The sequence below is a fragment of the Ursus maritimus genome, unplaced genomic scaffold, assembly GCF_017311325.1.
Source record: "Ursus maritimus isolate PB19 unplaced genomic scaffold, ASM1731132v1 scaffold_1, whole genome shotgun sequence".
Lineage (NCBI taxonomy): Eukaryota > Metazoa > Chordata > Mammalia > Carnivora > Ursidae > Ursus > Ursus maritimus.
Window position 1 is genome coordinate 57597196 of NW_024423343.1, and position 23896 is coordinate 57621091.

The 23896-nt window shown below is 41.2% G+C and overlaps 1 protein-coding gene across 2 annotated transcripts in view; it reads right to left on the reverse strand.

Moving 5' to 3' along the window:
• Positions 1–3190: 3190 nt before the first annotated feature.
• The window catches only part of MAP3K20 (mitogen-activated protein kinase kinase kinase 20), a 168867-nt gene continuing 148161 nt past the window's right edge, over positions 3191–23896 (reverse strand). For both annotated transcript variants that reach the window (XM_040643848.1, XM_040643843.1), the window contains exons 17-20: positions 13972–14088; positions 11409–11483; positions 9026–9176; positions 3191–5236 (exon numbers count right to left, since the gene is read on the reverse strand). In XM_040643848.1, the coding sequence (XP_040499782.1) occupies positions 4536–5236; positions 9026–9176; positions 11409–11483; positions 13972–14088 (1044 nt within the window). In that variant the 3' untranslated portion in view covers positions 3191–4535. The remainder of the gene's footprint in view (positions 5237–9025; positions 9177–11408; positions 11484–13971; positions 14089–23896) is intronic.

The following is a 23896-nucleotide window of genomic DNA, read 5'->3' on the forward strand; positions in this document are numbered from 1 at the left end:
TGGAGAGTAAATCTTGATTTTAGTTCTGAATGAATGAACTGTGAGGTCACATGTCGTCTTTGTTCTGTGACCCTCTTGATTCAGCCGTGCGTTATTTGGCCAGCTCATAGTCAAAGGGCAATTGAGCAAGAAGGCACTGGTGCCTGCTACACTGAAGTCTCAACAAGCCGGGCCATGGATCTGGCATTTCTTCTACCTCTGCAATCTCATAAACCAGTTTCAGTAAGAGCAGGTAGACAGTGGCAGTAGGCCCAGGTCTTATGTTCTGACTTCCCCAGGGCATCCTGGCCTACCTGTACCTTCTCAAAGCCAGTGGTGGCAAGAGATTTTACAAGCCTCCTAACGACAATGTCTGTAATTTAAAATTTCAATGAGGCTACATCCTGAACAAGTTGGCACAACGCAATCATGGCACCCTATACGGAGCGGTTTCTGACCGCCAAAGTTCAGAAGCATGTCATATCTGTGCCAGCTTGTTGAGGTGAAATGACAAATGACGGAGAGGGTACTTATAAGACTTATGAAATAGTTGGTACTTCTGAAACGGAAAAGTTTCCGTGAAATCAGAATGCCTGGAGCTGTGTCTGGGATGCTTTGACTCTGCCACTTTGAACTACTGAACCTTTTGATTTTCTATTTTAACCCTATGACATTTGACTCTATATGGATAAAATATTTTTATCAGAACTATACAACTAATGAGAAATTTTTTACTAAGAAAGAATTTCATGAAGTGAATGTCATTGTCAATTGAATTTCCTGATTTTTCTATCCAATATAATAAAATTGTTTCTCATTTTTATATTAAATCTTTTATCATATTGCTTTCCCCCCATAGGACCAGTTCTTTTCGATTTAAATTTTAGACTGAAGTTTTTATATATCAAAGGTTATTTTGTTCATGCCAGATTTTATCAATTATCGCTTATGCCACTTCGAGGATTCTTTGGTGGCCATTGTTTTCTTTTCTTTTCTTTTCTTTTCTTTTCTTTTCTTTTCTTTTCTTTCTTTCAAGATTTTTATTTATTTATTTGATAGAGACAGCGAGAGAGAGGACACAAGCAAGGGGAGTGTGAGAGGGAGAAGCAGGCTTCCCACCAAGCATGGAGCCCTATGTGGGGCTTGATCCCAGGACCCTGGGATCATGACCTGAGCCGAAGGCAGGCGCCTAATGGCTGAGCCACCCAGGTGCCCCTAGTGGCCATTGTTTCTTAATCTAATTTTCCCCCCAGGTCAGATGCTACTGTTCTCAATTTTACCATAAGTAGTCTTAAATATTGCAGTTCAATTTTTATTATTTTTATGAACTATATTATTAATTGGTGGAAAACAGTTGCTAGTTTATATTTATTTCTAAAGTAGTCCTCGATAATCTCCAGTTTTCCTTTACAGATTTGGGATTATTTGATGATTCAGGCTATTTCTATAGAGGGGGCACCTGGGTGGCTCAGTTGGTTAAGCATCTGACTCTTGATCTCAGCTCTGGTCTTGATCTCAGGGTCACGAGTTCAAACCCGCCATTGGGTTCCACGCACAGTGGGGAGCCTACTTAAAAAAAAAGAAAAAGGACTCAGACTATTTCTATAGAATTGCTAATTCTGTGACTTTGCCAAGAGCAAAATATCTTACTTAGTCTGGGCTATGCCTGCAATAATGACTACCTCTGAAGTAGCAACCAACATAAATTTAGCAGTTCCAGATTTCATCAGAAGTCTAAGAACCACTAAATCCCCACATTTAGAGATGCCCAACTCAAGACAGACTTTCTTACTTTGTTTCTACTGTAATTTTTTCTCTTAAAATATACTTTTCTAATTTATTTTATAGAGATTTTATTTATTTGAGAGAGCAGGATAGAGAGAGAGCACAAGCAGGGGAGAGGGGTAGAGGGAGAGGGAAAAGCGGGCTCCCTACTGAGCAGGGAGCCCGATGCAGGACTCCATCCCAGGATCCTGGGATCATGACCTGAGCCAAAGGCAGAGACTTAACCGACTGAGTCACCCAGGAGCTTTTTTTTTTTTTTTTAACTTCAGTCTCCTCAAAGTTCTATAGTTTGTCATTGTTGGCAACTGATTTAGTTGGATGGAAAAAAAAATCCTGTTAATCCTTGCTCTGTTCTTATATTCATCTTTAAACCTGGCAAGCAACTTTTGGTGAATAAACATCATTAGGAAAAAAAAAAAAAAAGAACAACTCTTATTTTTGCTTTACAACCAAGAAGCAGATTCCTGATATTCTTATTTGGTTTTGACTGGGAGCGTTGATGCTGACAAGTAATTTTCCAATGGATATTACAAAGTGGTCAGTTTTGTGGGCTGTTGGAATAACCACTGTGTGATCAGCTACTATACTAACTAGGGGGCTGAGGTCATTAAGTCATTTCACTACCACCCTGGATTCTCTAACCCATAGCCCAAGAAAGCTAGAAGAGGAGAAAAGAGCCTGTAACAAGCAATCATTTGCATAACACTTTTTAAAACTAGAGTCTTAAATAATTCTCCAAAATGCCCATTTTGTTTAATAATTAAAGCCATACTTTGTATTCCTTTTAGAGTGGCTCCGTTAAGACTCTGTTCTGTGTTCAGGCACTTAACCAAAAATTCTAATCAAAGAAAATATTTTATTGTCTCTTTGGAAGCAGCATGCCATTAAGATAGCATACTTTCTATTAGCCCGTTTTTCTTTAAACTCAAAGGACAAGAAGAAAATAATTGAAAACAGACTGTAGTTGCTATAAGCTTTGTGAGAAAGGATCACGGTGGAACTTTCAACCTTAGAGACATGGGTTATGCACGATGGAAAAGAGGACCTTGCCCTCTGATTTTACTACTCCGCATTGTTTTTGCTTATGAATGCAGATGGCAAACATGTACTACAACTTAGAAAACAGAGGTGTCGAATCAACATTTAGGTCACAACTTCCCTTGTAAATAAAGGTCATTTCCTATAACCTTGACTTTAATGCTTCCCAAATACAGTTTCCCCCACCAGGCCCCAAGCACTGTATCAGAGCTCAGCAGCTACCCTGGGAACATTTGCTCAGGTTTGATGACTGGTTTCTGTGGAAGAGAACTCAACCCCACGGAATGACCAGTGTGTCATTCGAATTTCTACAGAGCGTTGAGAATCCTGTGCAGGGCAAAGGACACTTGATATTCAGGGTTAGTGAATATTGAACAGAATCTCAGAATATATTGAAAGACATTTATTTATTTGACATACGAGTTTGTTACCTCCTGACTTTTCGATTGGTAAAGTATGAAGAATTTCCTAAGTTGGATCTCACAATTCCTGCCCTAAGCTGCAGGCAGTTTCCTCCCACCTGCACCATTTACCTCCTTCCCCCCAGCTGCTTAGAGCTTTCTTGCTGCAAGGATGGTATTTACTGTCTTGCTCTAACAAGGATGTTGGTAATTTTAAGTTTCTTTGGCTTGTGACGTTACTATCCTGCTCTCTATCTGTCTTCTTTCAGATTTTAGATTTCTGACATTCCGGGAGGTCTTTAGGGACTGTTGTGTTTTCCTCTTTGCTCCTCCTTTGGTAAAATGTAGAAAATAATATTCAAAAGCAGTCCCTGGGAGCTTTGGGAAAGCAGTAACCACAAATCTCCTAGGCAACTTTAGATCTTTGGTTTCTGATGGGTCTTAATGAAAGAGATATGCATCATAATCAACATTAAGTTCAATAACCTTTTTTATTGCCTAAAAATGATGACAAGCCAGATCACTTCAGTTCTGACCATGATAAAAATCCAAATACCTTACCAAAATAAATACTAACCAGCAGTGTCAAGTGAGGCACTTGCCTCAGGCACAGAATTTAAGGAGGCCTCAAGAAAAACAACAAGAAACCTCCAACACCTCAGTAATCAAGATAAATGATATTTTAATGCAATATTTTAAAAATTAATGCAAAAATTCATGATGAACAAAATATCAAAATTCTTAATAGACAGGATCAGTAACAGTGCTTTGCCAAGCCATACTGGAGCCTTAAACAAGAGGAAAAAATCAGTAATACTGATCCTATATTTATGGAGAATTTTGATTTTTTGTTTATCACAGATTTTTTTGCATTAATTTTCATTTATTTAAATATTGCATTAGAATATTACATATCTCGATTACTGAGCTTTCTGGTGTCCCCTTAAATTTTGCACCTAAGACAAGGACCCTCACTTAACATCATCCTAGTCCAGGCCCTGCTAACCAGAATGGCAGTGGTTAGGGAAATAAGGTGGTATATTCCCTCCTCTCAAAATGTTAAATCAGGGGTGAGGGATATGTACAGTTACGTTTAAGTCTCGTTATCATCCTTGGGCAACCAACATCCACCATTTTATCTCTGGTTTGGCTGTAGTCTCAATTAGAAGGTATTTCCTAAATCCAAAAATGGAAAAGTTGTCTTTTTGTTAATCCTGTCTGAGGGTATCATATTATCAAAATCCATTACATCTTTAAAAAAAAAAAGGGAAATTATGAAAGAAAAGAGCCTATTTAGGAAAACTCATCTAGTTCATCATCCAGTTCAATTCATCAAAAGTTTCTCCTTCCACGGTAGTTTCCTCTGGCTCTTTCCCTGTTAGTCTTGGCAGGAGAGGGCCTGTGAGGTTTCTTACGGTATTCCACCTTTGTCCATCCTCCCTCGCTGACTTTGCTCTCCTCTTCGCTGGCTCTTGAGTCAGTCTCAGGGTGTAAAGGCATCCCTGGTATGGTCCTGGGTCGATGGCAGTCATTTGGGCTTCTCTTGAAGTCAGGTGACTGCTGAGTATTGAGTGCTGACTGAGAAACCCTATAGAATTTTCCAGAATATCTTTCTCGTGAAGGTGTGGAATGCTGACTTTTCCCACTGTACCTTCCCCTTGGAGAAGAATTGAGTGATACGCTACCACGATCATATTTGTTCTTGCTTCTGTCTGAGTATCGACCCCTCTCTAAAGAGCTGTCAGTTGGAAGACTGGAAAAGCCACTGTCCCTGGAGTTGAGATGTAGAGAAGAGAAGTTTTTGGTCAGTCCATACTGAGTAGGAGAGGAGCTTCTGGATTGGTTTATGGGTGTAATCTGTTGATACTTAATGGGCACCTGGGTCCGCCGTACAGCAGCAGCATAGGAATCCTGGTCATTGAAATATGGGAAGAATTGTGACCCCAGAATGGGATTGCTCTGGGAACGCTGTAAAGAAGTATTGGATGCAATCTGCCGCAACCTCAGAGTATCCAGCCACTGGCGATCAGCACCTGCGGAGGAAATGGAAATGAGCAGCTTTTAAGCCACAGTAAAAGCTGCATGCCTAATTCATAAGCCTGTCTCAAGATAATTCAAGCCTGCTTGGGATGCTCCAAACTTTACCATTCATAGAAATTCCAGGCTAGGTATAAGGACATTTCCTTTATTATTATAAATACTTCTTAATAAGGGTATTTGCACTGAGTATACGCTATATGCTTGACCTCGTTCCAGAAGCTTGACATACATGATCTCATTCACTCCTCTCAATGGTCTCAGGGTAAGTACTAATAATCTTACTCCGTGAACCAGGAGACTGAAGCTTAGGAAGTCTGGTAACTTGGCCACGGTCACTCAGCTAATAATTCCAGGTCCTTCTGTATCTAAATCCCAACTTCTTCCCACTTAGCCATGTCATCACTCTAGAAGTTGCTGTTTGCATGTGTTTGGATTGTAGGGGCATGTTTAGTAAATGAAAGTTTTTTTGCCAGCAGGCACTTTTAAATCCTCAAGAACCCTAATGCAGATGAAAGAAATTGGGTCCCAGCCGTTGAGACAGCCGGAGATTGTTTGGAGGAAAAACAGCTCACATCTCCAGAGGAGAGATTCTGAGGTTCAGGAATAAGAAATGTTTTTTTCCATGAAAAATGAAACTTCATGGCAAACAGGAAGAGAAGGTTACAGAAAATGGTAAATAAACAAGACCCATTTCCTAAGCTCTGTTTCAGTGAATAAGCAAGCCCGCACCTTGGATCTTTTCCACCTTCTCCAGGGCCTGACTCGTATCAGCCACTTCCTTGAGTTCCCTCCTAGTCCTCCCTGAGCCGCTCTCACCATGCTTGTCAGACAGAGCTTCTGGAGAGGGACAGAGCATGCTCACTTCTCTCTCCAGCAAGCAGCCCCCCTCACTGCTCCCCACAGCGGACCACACCTCTGAGGCAAGCGACTTGTCCTGATACAGGTGACCTTCTGTGCCCAGACATTCCTCACAGCTTCACCCAACCATTGGGCCTTCTTGCCTTCCCCTTGACGTCTCTGAAATTGTAGCTTCTAACAGAGCCCTGATTTTGTTTGGTGTTCGACCGCCACGTGGAGCCATGTGCACAGGGGGAAGCTGACCACATTGTGGCTCTAGTGGCAGACTTTGATTGGCCTGAGCCAGATGCAGTGATGTCTTGGGTGGGAGTGGACACGTTGCTCAGTTTCTGGCCAAAGCAACCCCAGGGATCATCTGCTGGGGGTGTATAGGCAAGTCTTTCTCACCCCCCAACAAGAGAGCAGGAGAGTCATCGGCTCCTCATGTCCTCTACACATTGCCATATCTTTACCCGATGGCTGTGAATGCGGAGGAGCCAGGCCACAAGCAAAGGCAGCAGACTGAGGGTGGCAGAGTGGAAAGAAGGAAAGGTTTGTTCCATGTCCTTAACGTGGAGGAACCAGCTGCTCTTACTGTGCCTGACCTTCTGGACTTCTACAGAAGATAGCACATTTTATTATAGTTAAAACCTGTGGTTTCAGAACTTTAGAATGCCTTCTTTGCTGGTCCCTACCCCCTAGTTTCTGACTCATCAGGTCTGGGGTTGGGCTTGAGAATTTGCATTTCTAACAAGTTCCTATTGATCCTGAGGCTGATGTTCCTGGGATTACACTTTGGTCCATTTGGGAGGAAGCCAGTGGAAGTTGGATTTTCTGTTACTTGGTGCTAAAAAAATATATCCTAACTGATCCAGGTGGTGTCCTTTGAGTTTATATATCAAAAGGGAAAAAGAAATATGAGGAAGAAGGAAGGGAAGCAAACTAGCTAAAACTGGGGTAAGCCAAAGGGAGGTCACGCCCTCCTTTTATCCTGCAACCTCTCCTGTTAATCATAATCAGAGGGAAAGGTTGAGCCAAAGCCATTCGACTGGGAGACAGAAGGGTTTTGACCATTCCTAACGCTCTTAGAGAAGTAATTTGCTTTCTCCCAAAAGATTTAGATTTCAGAGAGGTACAGGACATTTGTTAGACCTCTGCCCATTGTCCTCTTTGGGGAATGTCCCTAGCCTGTCTCCACCCACATGGCTACAGTTCAGTGCACCACCTGCCTCCCCCGTTGGGTACTGCCACCTACCGCCACGTCCTCCTGCTGACAGAATTAATTGGTCCAGAGGAGAATGCTTGGACAAAAACAGCACAAATAAGTCTTACTCCGGGGAATCTGGAATTGGGACTGATAAAGTATTTGGTGATTCTCCCAGTGGTGGGATTTGAACTCTGTGAACTTGGAGGCCGCTGGCACCTATTTTGTGTCATGTGGGCTGGGAAACAGAAAACCAGCTTTTAGTAAAAGAGAAAAATACAGCAGAAGTGGAGAGAGAAGACCCCCACAGATTTCACAAGAGTGTTTTAGGGATCAAATAGGATCATGGCTATGAAAGCCCTACAGAAGTAAAATGTGCCCTATAAATATGAATTCACTGGGAGGAGAAAATTATTATAATAAGTCCTTTTAAAGGCATGATAGGAGGCATGCAAGACAAGATGGTTGAATTAGCAAATAAAAGAACTTAGAAATGCAGTGCTCTGTGCTTGTGAGAATCAACACCTATTATATGGGTTAGTCAGGTGTAGAAACAGCATGCCGTAAAGAGGTGTGTGAAAATGTGTTTGTGGCTGAGAAGGCTTGGTACAGACTCCAGTTCAGTCATGGTGGCCAGAATGTCTTCTCATGATTGTGAAAGAAAATAAGCAAATCAACTGTGTTGACAAAGGTAGGCAGGTCCAACGTGCTGTCAAAAATTTGTTGGTGAGTTTTGAGTACCGCCCAGGATTCTGGGCCCCCCGGCTGGTGGACATAGAAGTCCTGGTGAGCTTGACAAGCCTGTCCTACAGTAGAGGACACATTAGCTAGGTTCTCATAACACAGTGACACTACCCATAGGGGTACTTTGTTTCCATGCCACCAAAGAACCTTCTGATGTGGCTTTTCAGGTCCATTTTCTTATTGGGAAAAATAATGCACTGATCAGAAAACGCGTACTTCTGGTTCATTTGACAGGTGAATTTCTCTTGGGGAAAAAGTGAATTGCATGGGGGTTTATGCATCCAACTCTCACACATCTGTTAAGCTTGTTGTAGTCCTGCAGAGCCTATCTCTGGGTTGTACTGAGTTTCTGGGCCTGCAAAGGTGAAGGTCAGGACGTCTTCCCTGAATCTACCAAGTAACGACCAATTTAACAGCAAGTCAGCTGGTCTTCCCCTATGTAATTTCTAATTCGCTTCAGTATAGCATCTGTAATTACTGTCACCACTGTCCATCATATTCATTTCATGTTTTCTTTTTCTCTATCCCTCCTTACCTTTTTTTCTCCCCTCTCCTCCCCCCTTTCCTCCCTCCCTCCCTTCCCCCATCATTCTTTTGCTTTGATGTATCCGTGGTGTTCAGGACTCAAGAAATTGCCCCAGTGATTCCTTTGGTTTCATAGAATGTTTGCTGGACTCAGAAGATTCATATCCCTGTCTACAATTTTGGAAACTAAATATATATGTATATAAATATACATATGTATTCTCAATAAACATAATCATCAGATTTCATCTTTTATCATAGTTATCCAAATACTGAATTTTATTGTAATATGCTCATATTTATAAGTCCATAAATACTACTGTCCATATAGTCTGTTTATAAAACCAATATTCTAAAAATAAAAGAAGGAAGTCTTATATTAGAAGTCTATGTCTATTCACAGACTGGCACTTATCCCGGGTATGAGAATTTGATATTCAAGTTTTTGGAGTGTAGCACACGTCTCACTTACTTGAGTCCGACCTGCTTCTAGAGTTGCCCTCTGAGCTGGGCAATAATGTCTGAATGGCAAGTTGGACAGCTTTCACTTCGTCCTGAGGTTTCATTCTACTCCACTGAATTGAGTGGATGTGCTTAGTGCTCTTTGGGGCTCGAACATCACTCTAAAAAAGAGAGAGAGAGAGAGACTCACAACCAAATGCTCATGTTTATAAAATAGAAAAGAAAATCAGGTTATCATGTCACTTCAGTTTAACCCCTTACAACACTATTACCATAATGCATTAGGCGACATATTTGTACAGTTTGCCTACATATGGTACTTGGGTTAAAAGGAAAGTTTTAACCACTTTATTCCTTAGTGGGTTACATAGTAGTTCAAAACATGGTTGTCTTCCCTCAGAATGTATTCTGTTTGGCAAATCTCAGATTACCTCTCTGTTTACCAAGAAATGAAAAACAACTTCTGTTTAAAGTACTTGAAGACAGATCTGAATACATAAATATCTGACCACTATCTTGCCCATGACTGCCTCAGATCATCCGGGTAACTGGGTGACTGCGGGCAGTGTGGTGGACTAATTATCCCCGTGGAGGGTGCACAGTAACAGGTGCAAAAGTGAGACAGGATAGGAAGTTAAGAAAAAGGACTAGAGAAAGGAGAGGACAGCAGATCGAGACATACCACCTTCTTGTCCTGAAACCCTTCATCACCAGGTGTCACAGATCAGGTTCAAGAGCCTCTCAGGCTTCAATATGATTATGAAAATACGTTTAAAAAAACTCTGAAGTGACCAATACAGACACAAGTAGCACGTCATCACAGATCATGAGGAGGAGGAGGAGGAGGAAGAAGGAGAGAGACAGGAGAAGAGAATTTGGTGTGGTGTGTCTCTACAACTAAGGCAGAGATGAAATCTGGCTGTTAGAACTCTTCTAGTTACTAAAAAGAAGGCTTGTCCTGCACCGTGGGGACTGGTCTACAGATTCCAGAATAGTCTAGATTCCAATTAACTGTTCTCATTTAGGTTTTATATCCTACAGGCAACACTTTGACAATTAATGCTGTTTCTCAGGCACCTCATCCCTGATAAGCTGTGCTCGCTGGCTGGTGAAGATAAGTAACTGCTGTAATACTCATTGGCTTCCAGCATCAGGTCACCCTGGATAAGCGGAGTGGCCAGGGTTTGTATTTCTAATGCCGAATCAAAGCTAATCTGGCAACTCAGAACACTGTCACAACGCAGCGGTGCATGGAGTCCAATTTGAGACTGATTTCCTTCATCTTACTTCTGGGAAGGGAACGAGTATGACAGCTGAGTAAGAGTGGAAATTGGATTTACAGTCTGAGAACCTGGGCGTGACTCCACTGACTGTCACTGACTACCCCAAACCTCAGGACTTCCTTCCATCTCTCTGAGCCGGTTTTCCCTACCTGCCAAATGAGCTAGCGCTCCCTATCTTTCAGTATGTATACGAGGTTAATGAGGGAAGACAAGTGTAAGCTTCTATTACAGTGCCTAGGTCATGGTGAACCCTTACTAAATGTTTCCCGAATGAATAATTGAATGAATGAATGAATCAGATATTATCAGTCTCCTCCCACTTGAATATAAACCTCAAGAGAGAGTATAGATTTCGTCTATCCTAATCATAGAACAGTAACTGTCAGTAGGTATTTGCTAAATACATGAATTTTATTATTATTATTATTTTAAAGACTTTATTTATTTATTTGACAGACATAGAGACAGCCAGTGAGAGAGGGAACACAAGCAGGGGAGTGGGAGAGGAAGAAGCAGGCTCCCAGCGGAGGAACCTGATGTGGGGCTCAATCCCAGAACCCCGGGATCATGCCCTGAGCTGAAGGCAGACGCTTAATGACTGAGCCACCCAGGCGCCCCTGAATTTTAATTTTAATAGCATATTTTCTTAAAGTGTCAGTTTTTCTATTTTTCTATATATGAAATATTTAGAATCTGTTTTTGATAATAGACCTCTCTGCCTGCCAGGTGATAGTAGAAGCTTTGCTTTGTCCTTATGAAGAATCCCTGATCTACCCTCACCCCTAACTTCTAAGCACCAAGAAGGCAAAACTGTTTTGGTCACTGTTTGGTCTCCCCCAGTACATAACACGTGACATCGCATGTGGAAGATGTTCGGTCATTAACCAATGAATGGGTGAATTACCACCTCAGTCTTTATCTAGGTAAGAATATCCTGTTCTCTTTCCTTACCAACATTTTGTTAGAGTAATTATATTAATCTTCCCATATTCATGTTGGTTAAGTAGTTTCTCTTCCAATTTTAAGCCCTACGAGGGAGCAAATAAATTCCCACTGAGAAGCTGATGGTAAAGCCACCAGCACCCCACCCCTCCCCAGCACCAAGCTTACCTCATAGGTGACAGTGCATTCTACAGTCTGATTTTCCAGTATTCCTACAGTCCACTTCTCCATTACAAATGGGGGCTGAAAAACAAAAGTTAGGATGATGTAGAGCCTTCCCTGCTATAGAATGTCTTTGAGGCCAGCTGTGCCATATGCAATTGGCAAATGGGGCATAGTGTCAGATTATCATGAAAGTCATGTTGTTGGTTCACATGTGATTACTCACAACATGCTAATGTTATGGGTGTTGGTTTTCATAAGACATCTTTTTCTATAATTATAAACAGCTAGTCTTAGTCCCACCGTCTTCTCTTCTCCAATATACTGCTCAACCTATCATTAGGTCATTTATTCACGCTAATGTTTTAAAGTATCAGTAGAAAGTTTTCTCATATTTAAGAGAAAGTCTTAACAATGTATACCCCAATGTGCCTTCCTTGAGTGCAAGCAGCCCCTGAGTTAGTGGCTTCAACAACTACTCTGCTTTTCCCTGTTTCTGGCCGTCCAGCTATCGGGCTGTGTGTGCAGATGAAACTGTGGCGACATTTCCCCACTGTATTAAAACAAAGGGTTAATGAAGAAGCCTATGCCTTTCAAGGGGAGAATATGTCACCCCAAAACATGTCACTCTGGCATATGTATTATATTTTTAGCTTAAGGCCATCAAAACCCAGCAGACTCAAGAAAAACTTCTACCTCTCCTGTAACTGCCTAAAAGAATTTAGATAGGGCACCTGGCCCAGAAAGAGAGCTATTATCAGAGATAACTTTTATCTGAAAGACCTATCTGCATGGCATGGCAAGCTTCTAATTATCAAACATCTGCTCTTCTTATCTTCCTGTGAATTGCCTTCCTCCCCTTTGAAGCCCCAGGCCCCTGGCTCATTCCTTAGCTCAAGATGGCACATAAGCCTAAACTGCCTGACTTGCCCTTGAGTCTATCATTGGGGCTCCTGTATGTACAAAATTAAATTCTCCTCCTGTTAATCTGTCTTGTGCCATTTTAATTAGCAGACTAACAAAAGAACTTAGAAGGGTAGAAGGAAACTTTTTCACCCTGACACCTTGGGTCCTATTTTAGTTTTGATGAAAATGGTCCTTATTATAAGTGAATCTCCACTCTCTTAACCACCCTCCCTCCCTGCATTCTAGCTTTAAGGTTATAAATGACCGACTGGGCTTGAGATGGGTACAAAGCACATGTGGTAGTGATTTAACTGGGCTCTCTCTCTCTTTTTTTTTTTTTTCTTTCCTCCTCTTTTTTAAATGAGGATTGTTATGATTCTGTCAATATTAAAAAGTTCTACAGATTTTGAATGGTCTGTCCCAATCCTATTTTTCCTATAACCCCAGTTAATGTTGGTGTGTGATGTTGCAGAAGATGTGCTTCCCTGGAAGTGCATATGTGGCATTATACCAGAAACACCTGTATTTGGGTTTACAACTCTACCCTGTCATTTTTGCTGTGAGCAGCTTCCTTCTGTTAGCAGGCAAGGACTAGGATCTTGCTTTTAAATGGCATAGGTTGGGCAGAAAGAGCAAGCATCTGTCCAGTTTTCAAGACATAAAAACATAGTATGTCCCAACAGAATCAGGGAAAGTTAAAACCAGAGCATAACCTTTACAGATAAATAACACCATTGAAATAACTCCCAGTTACTCAGAAGATTCCAACAATGAATATCAAATCAATCGACTGGATGAATACACTTGTAAATTAAAAGGACTTGGATGCTTAGCAATCTTATGCCTAGGAAGGAACACATTTGCAAGTCTAATGCTGTGGTTTTGAAGACTCTTCACTTCTCCACTTGTGTTTGTACCCAGGTTCTTCTTTGCTACAAACCCCATTTTCTTCACTGAAACCAAATACACCGTTCATAGGATACTCAAGAATGGCTTACGTGAAGTTTTGAGTGACTGTCCAATGGATATCATGGTTAGTTACCTGAGTTGTTGACCTTCTGTTGAAGTCTCATATGTATTTTTTCAGTATTGGCTTTTTTTTTCCATTTTGGGAGAAGCTAAGCATTTCTCGGAGTCTGTCTTCTCTGTTGTACTGGATGTACTTCTACCACGGGCCCTAAAGTAGTGAGGTACTCTGTGGCTCGAGGTGTGAACTCCAGGAAGCCAACAAGACATCGACATGTGCTTCATGAATAACCTCCCCTCAGTCCTTCAAGAATTGAAGACAAGAAAGCCTTCTTCCTTCCAAGTGTTTCAAAGTTTAAAATGACCCCAAAGTTGAGGTAAATATTTTCATGATTGCCATTTTCTTTCCTTTAGTAAGTGATGGAGTAAGTGTAAAGAAATAAAGAAGAAAGTTTTTTAAAAAATTAAAGGACACTTTTTTGGTGGTACTTTTTAGTTCACACAGCATAAGTGGAATTTTAACAAAAAACTATTATGATCTCAATCTGCTAAATAAAATGTGCCTTTCAACAGCCAGCTTGAGGCCGAGCTGATGTGAACATCGACAAGCACAAAAGCACACTGCTGGGGGATTTTAATGTCTTTGTTTGATATCTGTGAATTCAAAAAAGCTTTTAAGCCGTAAATAGAACCCTACCTTTGTCATCTTTAAAATCTCTGCATCGGGTAGGTTAGTGTTGAATGTCACATCTTTGATGTAGGTTATTGCAATTTCATCCCCATCCATCTCCATATACATTTTCCACTTACAATCCTGGAATTAAAAGCAAAATTATAGAATTTCAGAAATTGAAACAATTTGTTTTAGTTTCAATGTTTTATAACACGAAGTTTTCTGAATGAAATATTATTGAAGTATTTTTTTTCCTTTTTTGAAAAAATGACATGAAATTAAATCTTTTTATATATCAAAATAACCCCCGGTTAGTGCAGTCTTGAGACATAATTCATCAATGTAAATGTGCTGTCACAGGAGTTGCAAACTCAAAGTCCTAAAGGAGCCAGGCAGATAATAAAAATGAGTAAAGCCAGGCAGTTTCATTATAGAGCCCTAAATTGTAATCTTTCAAAGTAGACCCATTTAATTTACATATTAAACATTGTTTGTTAGAATATTTTTTCATTCACACAGAGAAATGTGGACTTCCCATTTTGAAATATAAGGCCCTCTTGATCTAACTTTCACTTTTCCAGTATTGATAGTAATATAGGCTCAAGAAATAGCTCACTTTCCTCTTAACAGGAAGGAAAACTGCAAACGTGATATATGGTGACTGATAACTGGCCCATGTGTTGGGGAGTTGTGGGAGGGTTAGGACACTGGGGGCTAAAGGGCATCTGCCCTAAAGGGACAGCCACTCAGCTTCTGTTGATTGTCTCCATGTGGGAATATGAGCTCAGTCTTGCTAGGTCCTTTGAGGTTTCATGAAAAGCTGGATATCTGGATTTTTATGTGAAACCTCTAGATTTTTTAAATGATGTTAAATTTTCAGTAAAACCACTCTGTAGTAAAAAAGTGCTCTACGTCATTAGTCAGGGGAATGTGAATTAAAATGTCACCACAATGAGATACCACTATATGCCCACCAAATGGCTAAGATTGATAACATCAAATGTTGGCCAGGATTTGGAGCTACTGGATTGCTGGTAGAAGTGTGAATGGTACAATCACCTCGGGGAAGTTTTGGCAATTTACTGTGAACATATATCTGTATATATAAACATCTATTCGATGACCAGAAATTCAACTCCTAGGTATTTACCCAAGAGGAATGAAAAAAGACTTGTACAGTGTTGTTCTGAGCAGCTTTACCATAATAGCCAACCCCCCCCCAAAACAAAACAAAACCCCAGAAATAGGCCAGGTGTTCATCCTTAGGGGAATGGGTGTGATATATTTGTAGAATGGAATGTTACTTAGTAATGCAAAGGAACAAATCACTGATGCAGCAACATGGCTAAATCTCAGAAACATTATAGTGAGTGAAGTCTCATACCAAAAAAATAACATACAAAGAATTCCGTTCATATAACATTCTAGAACAGATAAAACCAATCTATGGTGGAAAACATTCAGAAAAGGGTTTGCTTCTGCAGATGGGGATTGAGTGGGAAGGGGCATGATGAGACTTTCTGGGGGTGCTAACACTCTTCATAGGGGTTTGGGTTACATAGGCATATGCACTTGTCAAAACTCAGTGATTGTATACTTAAGATGTGTGTACTTCTTATTGAATTCTAATATACTGAGGTATGTGTAGTGTACTGCTGTCTGCAGATTACTTTGAAATGCATCAAAAAATAAGGATTGATATATGACTAGAGTGATAGATGGACAGATATGTGATAAGGCAAGTAGAATAGGAAATGTACTAATGTCTGCAGATTACTTTGAAATGCATCAAAAAATAAGGATTGATTGATATATGGCTAGAGTGATAGATATGTGATAAGGCAAGTAGAATAAAATGTTAGTGGCTGAATCTAGGAGGCGGGTACAGGAGGGTTCACTATAAATATTTTTTAACTTTGCTGTATGAATAATTTAATAATAAAAATGTGGGGGGACAAACACTGTGTGTGCAATTAAAAGGAAAAATAAGCCATGTCTTTGCACCCAGTTGGACCCCTGGACCATAAATTCACCTTCTCTCATGTTATTTGAAGAATGAAGGATTCTGAGAGGTTAAGGATAATGTACCAAGTACCTTACATGCTGAAACTAGAAAATGCTCTCATAGAAGTAGACCTGGAATGTCTCCTGAGCAAGCTCAGACAAAATTATTATGGAAAAACACTAACAAAGAGGCTGTTGAAAACCTGTTGGCTTCAACAGGAGGCTGGGGGAGCTCAATGTTTTAAGAAAGCTTCTAGACAAATTGCAGAACCAAGCAGGGCCCATGCCTGAGGGGAATGACCCTCTTTGCCCAGCCACATTCACAAGACGGAGAGCCAATTAGTGAAGGAAAAGGTCTATTCAATAACGTGAAAACCGAGCTCTCGGCCAACGTAAGTCAAATTAGTCGCTCAGAATGGACAAATCTCTCAGTATTTCTTTGTTTTGGAGCCACCGCTGCCCCGGCAACGTGGGCCCTGAGATAACTGGGCAGGATAATGACTGTTTGGAGTCATGATTGCTCTTCTCTGAAATGGCAAGAGCCTTCTCAAGCAGTGGCTAGAATAAAAAGCCTTAGAAAAGATGAATTTTACTTCTATCTTTTTCTTTTGCCTGTCCAGTTTTGGAATTAAGTGAGTCAAATCACAAGTGAAAGACCTCAGGTTGGGTGGAAATGCCCGATTCCCTCTGCTCCACTCTCCTACCTCACAGCCCGAGAACTCTCCTTGACCTCAGGCCGGCGGGCAGACCCTACTGTGCACAGGCTCAGAGCAGCTCTCTGTTGAGAAGGGGCTGACAGGTGGGAACTCACATTTGTGGAGTGCTTCATCTGCTCCAGGCATCTGCTGGGTACTGACATGGTGCTATTTTGTTCGATATCCACAGTAACCCTGCAAGTTAGCTTTACTTTCCCATTAGGTGAGGAAAAATGAGGCTCAGATAAATAAGGAACTTTCGCAGGGCTTCCTGGCCAGTAAGTGGTGGAGGTGAGGTTATAATAGCACAAGGCTGCCTGGCTCCAAAGTTGGAGGAGTTACCAAGAGGGAAGGGCAGTTGGGACGGGTGGCAGGATGTACTCACTGGTTGGTTTTCAGAGCTCCACCATGGGACTAGCTATCGACAACAGGCGAGTGGGAGAAGGACTAGAGGATATCTGGCTAATACAACCAAAAAAGCAAGTGGTGACAGGTCCTCCCCTGCAGCAACTGCTTCCCTGTTCCCCAGAGTCCAACTTGGAAAAACAAGGATCCCCGTAATAAGGTTACAGACCTTTTACTTTTCACATGTTTTCTCTTATCTGAAAGAAAGGCTTTTACCTGCACCCTAAAAGATAGTGCAGAAGCAATAAAACGATACTCAAAGGCATTATAAGACAAGGGGAGCATTATCCATTTCGTTAAATTACAAAGCTGGGTGGGAAAGGAAGAGAATTTGCTGTGTTCACCTAAATTATTAACCTAATCTGTCAGTGCCCTGACATAATTGCTAGTTTTTTTCAGGGCATCTATGATTTCATTGTTACCTAGTTAAGTAACCCACAAATGAAGTCATGGAATTCTTTAAATTCTGCTCAATTTCTTATTACCCTCAGGTACTCCTGGCATTTTTACTACACATCGAGTCATTAAATTGTCAATGAGCGTTGCTCACAGCTACCAGGATTTAAACAAGGTATTGAATTCCACAGGACCCAACTGAGACAGGATGCCATGTAATGAGTTCTTGACCAATCGATCATTGAAAAGGTTTTCATAACAGTAAGGTGAACTAAATCATCAATAACATCACTAAAAGTAACAACTGTGCATATTTATGAGCCTAATTTACAGTCTTACATGCAAAATTGCTACCTTTTCCGTTTCTTGGTAGAGACCGGGTAGTGGGAATGTGGGCTTGGATTTAAAAACCATTCACTTTTACCAGGGTGAACTATTGATTTTGGCCTGATGTGAGTGACAGAAACATGGGTATTGATTTTTGAATCGGAAACATTCAAGAGTCACTGTGGACGTCTCGAGAACAACTCTCAAATCCTGACAGACAGAAATCAAAAGCAGACAACTCTGTATTCTCAGAGCCCACGGGAGTCTCAGTGGACTCCTTTTCCAAAACCATTTCACCCCTGGCAGTCTGAAATGGCCCCGTTCCTTTCTCGTTTGGTTTAAAGTGTCGATGATAATTAAGATACAAATAATATCGAAAAGGAAAATACATTAAGCCGTTACTGGAGGAGTAGCAGGGCATGACGTGAAAAGAGGACAGTTAAAGTCCAACTCCCTGAGCTTGAATCCCAGTTTTGTCACTCCCCCCACCCTTAGCCAATATACCACCTGTTTGAATCTCTGTGTTTTTTATTCACAAGTGGGTTATTGTGTTGTGTGAGGATGAAATGAGATAATGTAAATAAAGTACTCAGCACAGTGCCAGAGCCAAATGAGGAGCTTGCAAAGGAGCAATTATAATTATTGTTGCAATATTAGTCCCCAGCACAGCTCCAGTGAGTTTATCAGACTAGCCAGCCCACCGTCCAGTAACCATCTAAGATTGGGACTTGGCCAGAAGTTGAGTGCGCTTTGACAGGCAGGACGGTACAGCGTATTTAGAAAAGGGATCCAGCCAGAGCAGGCGGGCTGGGTCAGAGCATCTTACTTGGGCAGGAGTTTGGGGATCCAGAGGATACTGAATAAGTCTGGTGCCAAGGAACGTATCAGTGTTGCAAAAAAAGGTGTGGCCAGTGGCAACATAACAAGGACTGGTCATATGAAATAAATAGAAGAGGGAAGGAACTTGTATCTTCCGACACAGATGGATTATATAAGCACCAGTTCCGCCCTTTCCTGCTTCCACAGATCCTAATGCAGCCCTACCAATGGGCACCAGTGGATGTCTGGAGGAAATGGCTATGAGAGGTGATTGACAGCCCAAGAGCCCTGTCTTACCGAGGAAACTGAAGCATAGAGAGATGAGGTAATTTGAGCAAGATCACATAGACAGCAAGTGGTGGAGTTCAGGCTTGATGCTGGATGGTCTCTTGGCTGCTATAACGAGCAGGTTTCCAAACCCTCAGTCTTTTCTGCGTCCTGAACTTTTCCTTGTTATGGGTACAAAGCTAAGAATTACAGCACAGAGGAGTTCTGTCTTGCAGAGTCAACAAACCGTCCAGATTATCTTGGTGAATTCCTTTGTAAGTCTCCATGGCAGAGACTGAAATGCTCAGTCTCTAATAAGCCCAACATAGCATATTTCCCCGCCACCGTTATTGAAAAAGATCCTCATTAAAAGTGCAGATGCTGCCATTCCACTGTCTGTCTGTCTGTCTGCTCCTTTCCTTGATTTATCTGGCCAGTATTTGGAATCACCAACACTCTCCTCCAGCCCTGGCTCAGGCTGTGTAGCTAGGCATGACTTCCACTCTCCAAACCAGAAACAACCTGCTCCCATCTAGTTGCACAAGCGGATCGTGGGGACAGGTCCGACTACCGTGGATTGTTTTATTTCATAGCTAGATTCCCTCCCAAGAGAACGTTCTCACTCTTCAAATTTGTATCTTGGTGCACATTTCGAGGGAATGCTACTACTAATCAGTAGGAAAAAGGCACTGGTGCAGGAGCAGTGCTGGGCCCTGGGATGTTCTTTGCTTTGAGTAGCAAAAAAGGGCTATCCAAACCTTTCCACTAACTGGATCATCTGCCTCTCGGTGCAAATCTACGAGAAATGAATGGAATTTTGTAGGGAAGAGGGGAGTTTTTGCATTTGAAACTGATGAAAAGAATGACAGTGCTGTTGGGTGCCCAGGATATGTACTATTTATCTGAGCAGCTGCTGAAATACCTGGATAATTTTAGAAGCAAGTGTGGTTAATGGAGGAGGAGAAAGCATTCCATTTGCACCACTTCTGCATTGCCAATTTTGTTAAAAAATTTTCTGAATTAAGATTACTGGCCAAGTAAAACAGAAACTCTTAACACTGTGAAGATAAAACCCTAAACAACACTCAGTTAATGCTAGTTTAAGTATCTCTTTGTGAGAAATCACTATTACATTCTTTGCAAGCTGTTTAAAATTCTTTGGAGTTCCAAGCTAGTACAAGTGATGCCAAACATAGACATCCCTTCTCCCTCCCACCCCCCCCCAAAAAAAAAGATGGAAGGAAGGGAGGGAGTACAAAGAAATGATCCATATAGAGGTAAATTTTGCTATTAGAAAAAGGGATTGAAGATAGCACAGAAATTAACTTTAAATATTGTTTCAAGTTCTAGGCAGTTCAGGGACAACAATCAATCAGTTGCTCACTCTCTCTTACAAATATGAACACTATAGATAAACCTTAAAGAATCTAGGGCCAAGATTATTCAGGATATTTCAGAGGGAAACAGACCCCACATTAGACTTTCAGGCTCCTAGAGATCACTTCTACCTGCAGATTACAAACAAAAAAAATTTTGATATATTTTTTATTGAGGTGGTATATACTTTGCAAACAATAAAATGCTCAGATTTTTAAGTGTACCAGTTGATGAATTTTGACAACTCTATGCACCAGCGTAACCACCCAAACTAACTAGATATTCCCACTACCCTAGAAAGTTTCCTCATGTCCCTTCCCAGCGGATGCTCCCCGCACAAGTGGAGGTGCCCACTCTTCCCATTTCTATCACCATAGATTCATTTTGCCCGCTCCAGAACCTGACCAAATTGGAACTTGACAGTAAGCACTTGTATTTGTTTGGCTTCTTTCACTCGGCATGGTGGTTTTGAGATTTGTCCATGTTACTTAATCCTTCCAGCCTTACCCTGTTGCAGATAGCCCTATCTCCATTTTACAGATGAGTAGACTGAGGCTCAGAAAAATGCAGAGATTTGCGTCAAGTTCACTTAGCTGCGCCGGGGCCGGAATTTAGGTCCTGGGCATGCCTAGTCTAATGGTAAAGACATTGAGTTTTAAAATCCCATCTCTGTCTTCCCCCTTCCGTCTCCCCTGCCCCCCACAGATGGAGAAAAAGAAATATCACCAGAGATTGCTCAGGATTCTAGCAAAGAGGTCCCTCCACCTTAGGCCTGTATGGAGGAAACATTTTAAAATATAAAACAGAAGTCGGAATAAACTTTTTAAGATTCAAGAGGGGAGAAAGGGAAACAGTCTCCTAGCAGGTGACTGTGTCGGAAAATGTAAGAAGTAGCGTAAGATGAAATAAAAAATGCGGTGGAACTGTTGGTCATGCTGGTATTAAAAGTAGTAAGATGTTGATGATTTAGGCCTCCGAAGGCTCCTTTCCGTGCGTTGCTATTATGTAGCTCAGCTGCTGAAACCTGCTGTTTTAAAGGCAGGAGAGCGGAACATCCCGTGATAGCACCTGGGTTATTTATCATTATGGATAAGCCCGCTACTCTCTATTTTATTATGCTGCCTTTAAAAAGAAGATAATGCAAGTACGGTTAATTTGCTTCTCTTCTTTATCTATACGGTGTCATGACCCATCGCGGCTTTGTCCCACGAGATGTGTTTTTCAACCAAAAAGAAACCTACAAGAAGCTCTCCCTAAAAATTCCATTAATAACCTCTTTCAGCGCGTATAGGTTGCAGGGTCTGGAACTAAGAATGTTTTAATCTCTTCAGCAAAACAATGTCTCATAATGATGTACAGGACTATTGCTGTACTGATGAAGAATCATACATAATTCAGCACCTTTCACTTGGCACCACTGTGATGTCCTCATTAGCCGTGGCTCACAGTGTCTGTCAGATGGTGTCCATGCGAACGCAGGCATTATATTGTCTTTGAGATGTGCAGCTGCTTCCATGACACTGCCAGTATATAAAAACATGACGCCGGTTTGTTTTATTTAGTGCTCAACCTTCCAGTTTGTAAAAACAAGGCTGACACAGAGCCTGACATGAGGCAGTGAAAATAATTAGCTCTCATTTTCTCAGCCTTCTATTTCCTTCTCCCCGCTGTGTTCTCTTTCCACTAAACCACCACATGTCAGTCGGAATGGGAGGCAATTAGCGGGCTCATTTCAGTCCCCACAACTGTGCTGAAAAGAAAGTATTTATGATGGCACAATGAACAGCTGAAAGATTAAATAACATTTGCCTTTTGAAAAGAAAATGACTTCTAGCTAAATGGGCAATTTTTGATTATTCTCAAACAAGCTTAGAGTAGTTGGTTTTTAAAATACAAGAAAGGAAAATGAGTCATTTTTAGGTGAAAGAATCAAATAAAACTTGACACAGTAATGCAAATAACTGATGTTTTATTGCAAAATATGTAAATGCGTTATACCCTTAACAATGGCTTGTGTCTAAGGTCAGGGCAGATTGGTGCCAACTAGACACCAGTAGAGATAAGGTTGTTATATTGCCTTTTGGGGGCTTGTTATTGGAGTTATGTATGAAAAAGGGACTTTAGGGATGCTGTTAAAATAAAGGAAAAGAAATCAATGGAGACATACTTTCATATGATGCGTGACACACTTGACTACCTGAAATGGTTTGGATGTTAGCTGCCATGTTTGGAAAGGGCTTTCTCGTTTTAGGGTTTTTTGGGGGTTTTTAAATTCTATTTAGAATTGGAAGGTACTAGGTATTCATCTTGGGAAAAAAACAGTCTTGCTATTGATTTTTGAATAATTAAGAATCTATTCTTAAGACTGAGTTTCTTAACCAATATAGAAGGTGTTCTAGCTTACCTAATTACTGTGTAAACTTTTTTTAAATGCTGGCCACTGGGCTGCAAATTGACTTTTATCCAGGACACTCAAAAATATTAAAACAGTTTGCTAAATTCTCCTCCCTTCCCATGACTTCAGAGGTGATGCCAACAATTACGATTTTGGAAAAAAAAAAAACAATGCCACAACGCTGGCCTAGTTAGTAGGCACTGTTTACCAGTGATGTCCAGGACTGATAGAGTTGTCATACATCTTTGTTTTTCTGATGCAGTGATTTTAATTTGATTGCAAATAATCAGTCCCTATTATAGTTAATTATTCTCAATACCTAATTTTTGGTTCCGGAAACACAAGTTATTGTGAGTTATCAAGATCTTCTCTGTGCAGTGATCCTCAGTGGCTTTGAAAATCTGCTCCTAAAAGCAAAGATGTCCTCTCTTAGGATCAACTGTGCCTGTCATCATGGAGTCAACAACTATGACTGTTGGAACATTTTAAACAATCACAAATTGAAATTTTGTTTCTCTGTCTCCATTAAGTCTGTTCTTACTCTTTACAAACTCAAATCCTAATTTTTGATCCATACATACGGTCAGTGTATCTATATCAGCCAGTGGCATCCGAAGGAAGTCTGAGCCAACTCCGGCTTCACTAGGAAACTGGACTTCTCCGTGAGCTGATTACACATATTGTTACAGCTAGACACCAACAGTAACGTGTTTGTCACATAGTCAGACCTGTGTTTTATCATGTAGACTTCCTTGCTGTTCCCTATCTTAAATTCAGGGTCTTAAGAAGACCACGAGTGATCCAGTGGTGTGCTGGAACTGCCGTCACGTGCTGGTGGCTCATACCTCTTCCCAGCTTCAAGTTCAGCGGCATCAGATTGGTAACTCGAAATTGGCCAGGGTGAAAATATTTCTACCATAGAGATCTGCAAACACCGCAGGTCAGGGCTGTTTTCTCCCATTGTGAGACATTTTCTGGTGTGCCGTTTCTACATGTGACTACCAGTCTGTCAGCAAGTATGTGCTGAGCGTCTCTGCTCTGGTTCTGTAGGCGGTGGCTTGACCCGTTTGGGGAAGTAGAGCCCCATTGTGATTAGGAATCGCAGCAACTCGTGCAGTCAGATTCTGAGCTGCATTTGCTGCTTCCAGGTCCATTAAAAGTTGTATTTCTTCTAGAACTCTGCCACTGAAGGCTCATACACTCAGGCACACCAACGTGTATGTGTACATATATTTTTTCCCCCTGAAAAATAGTTGATCATGGG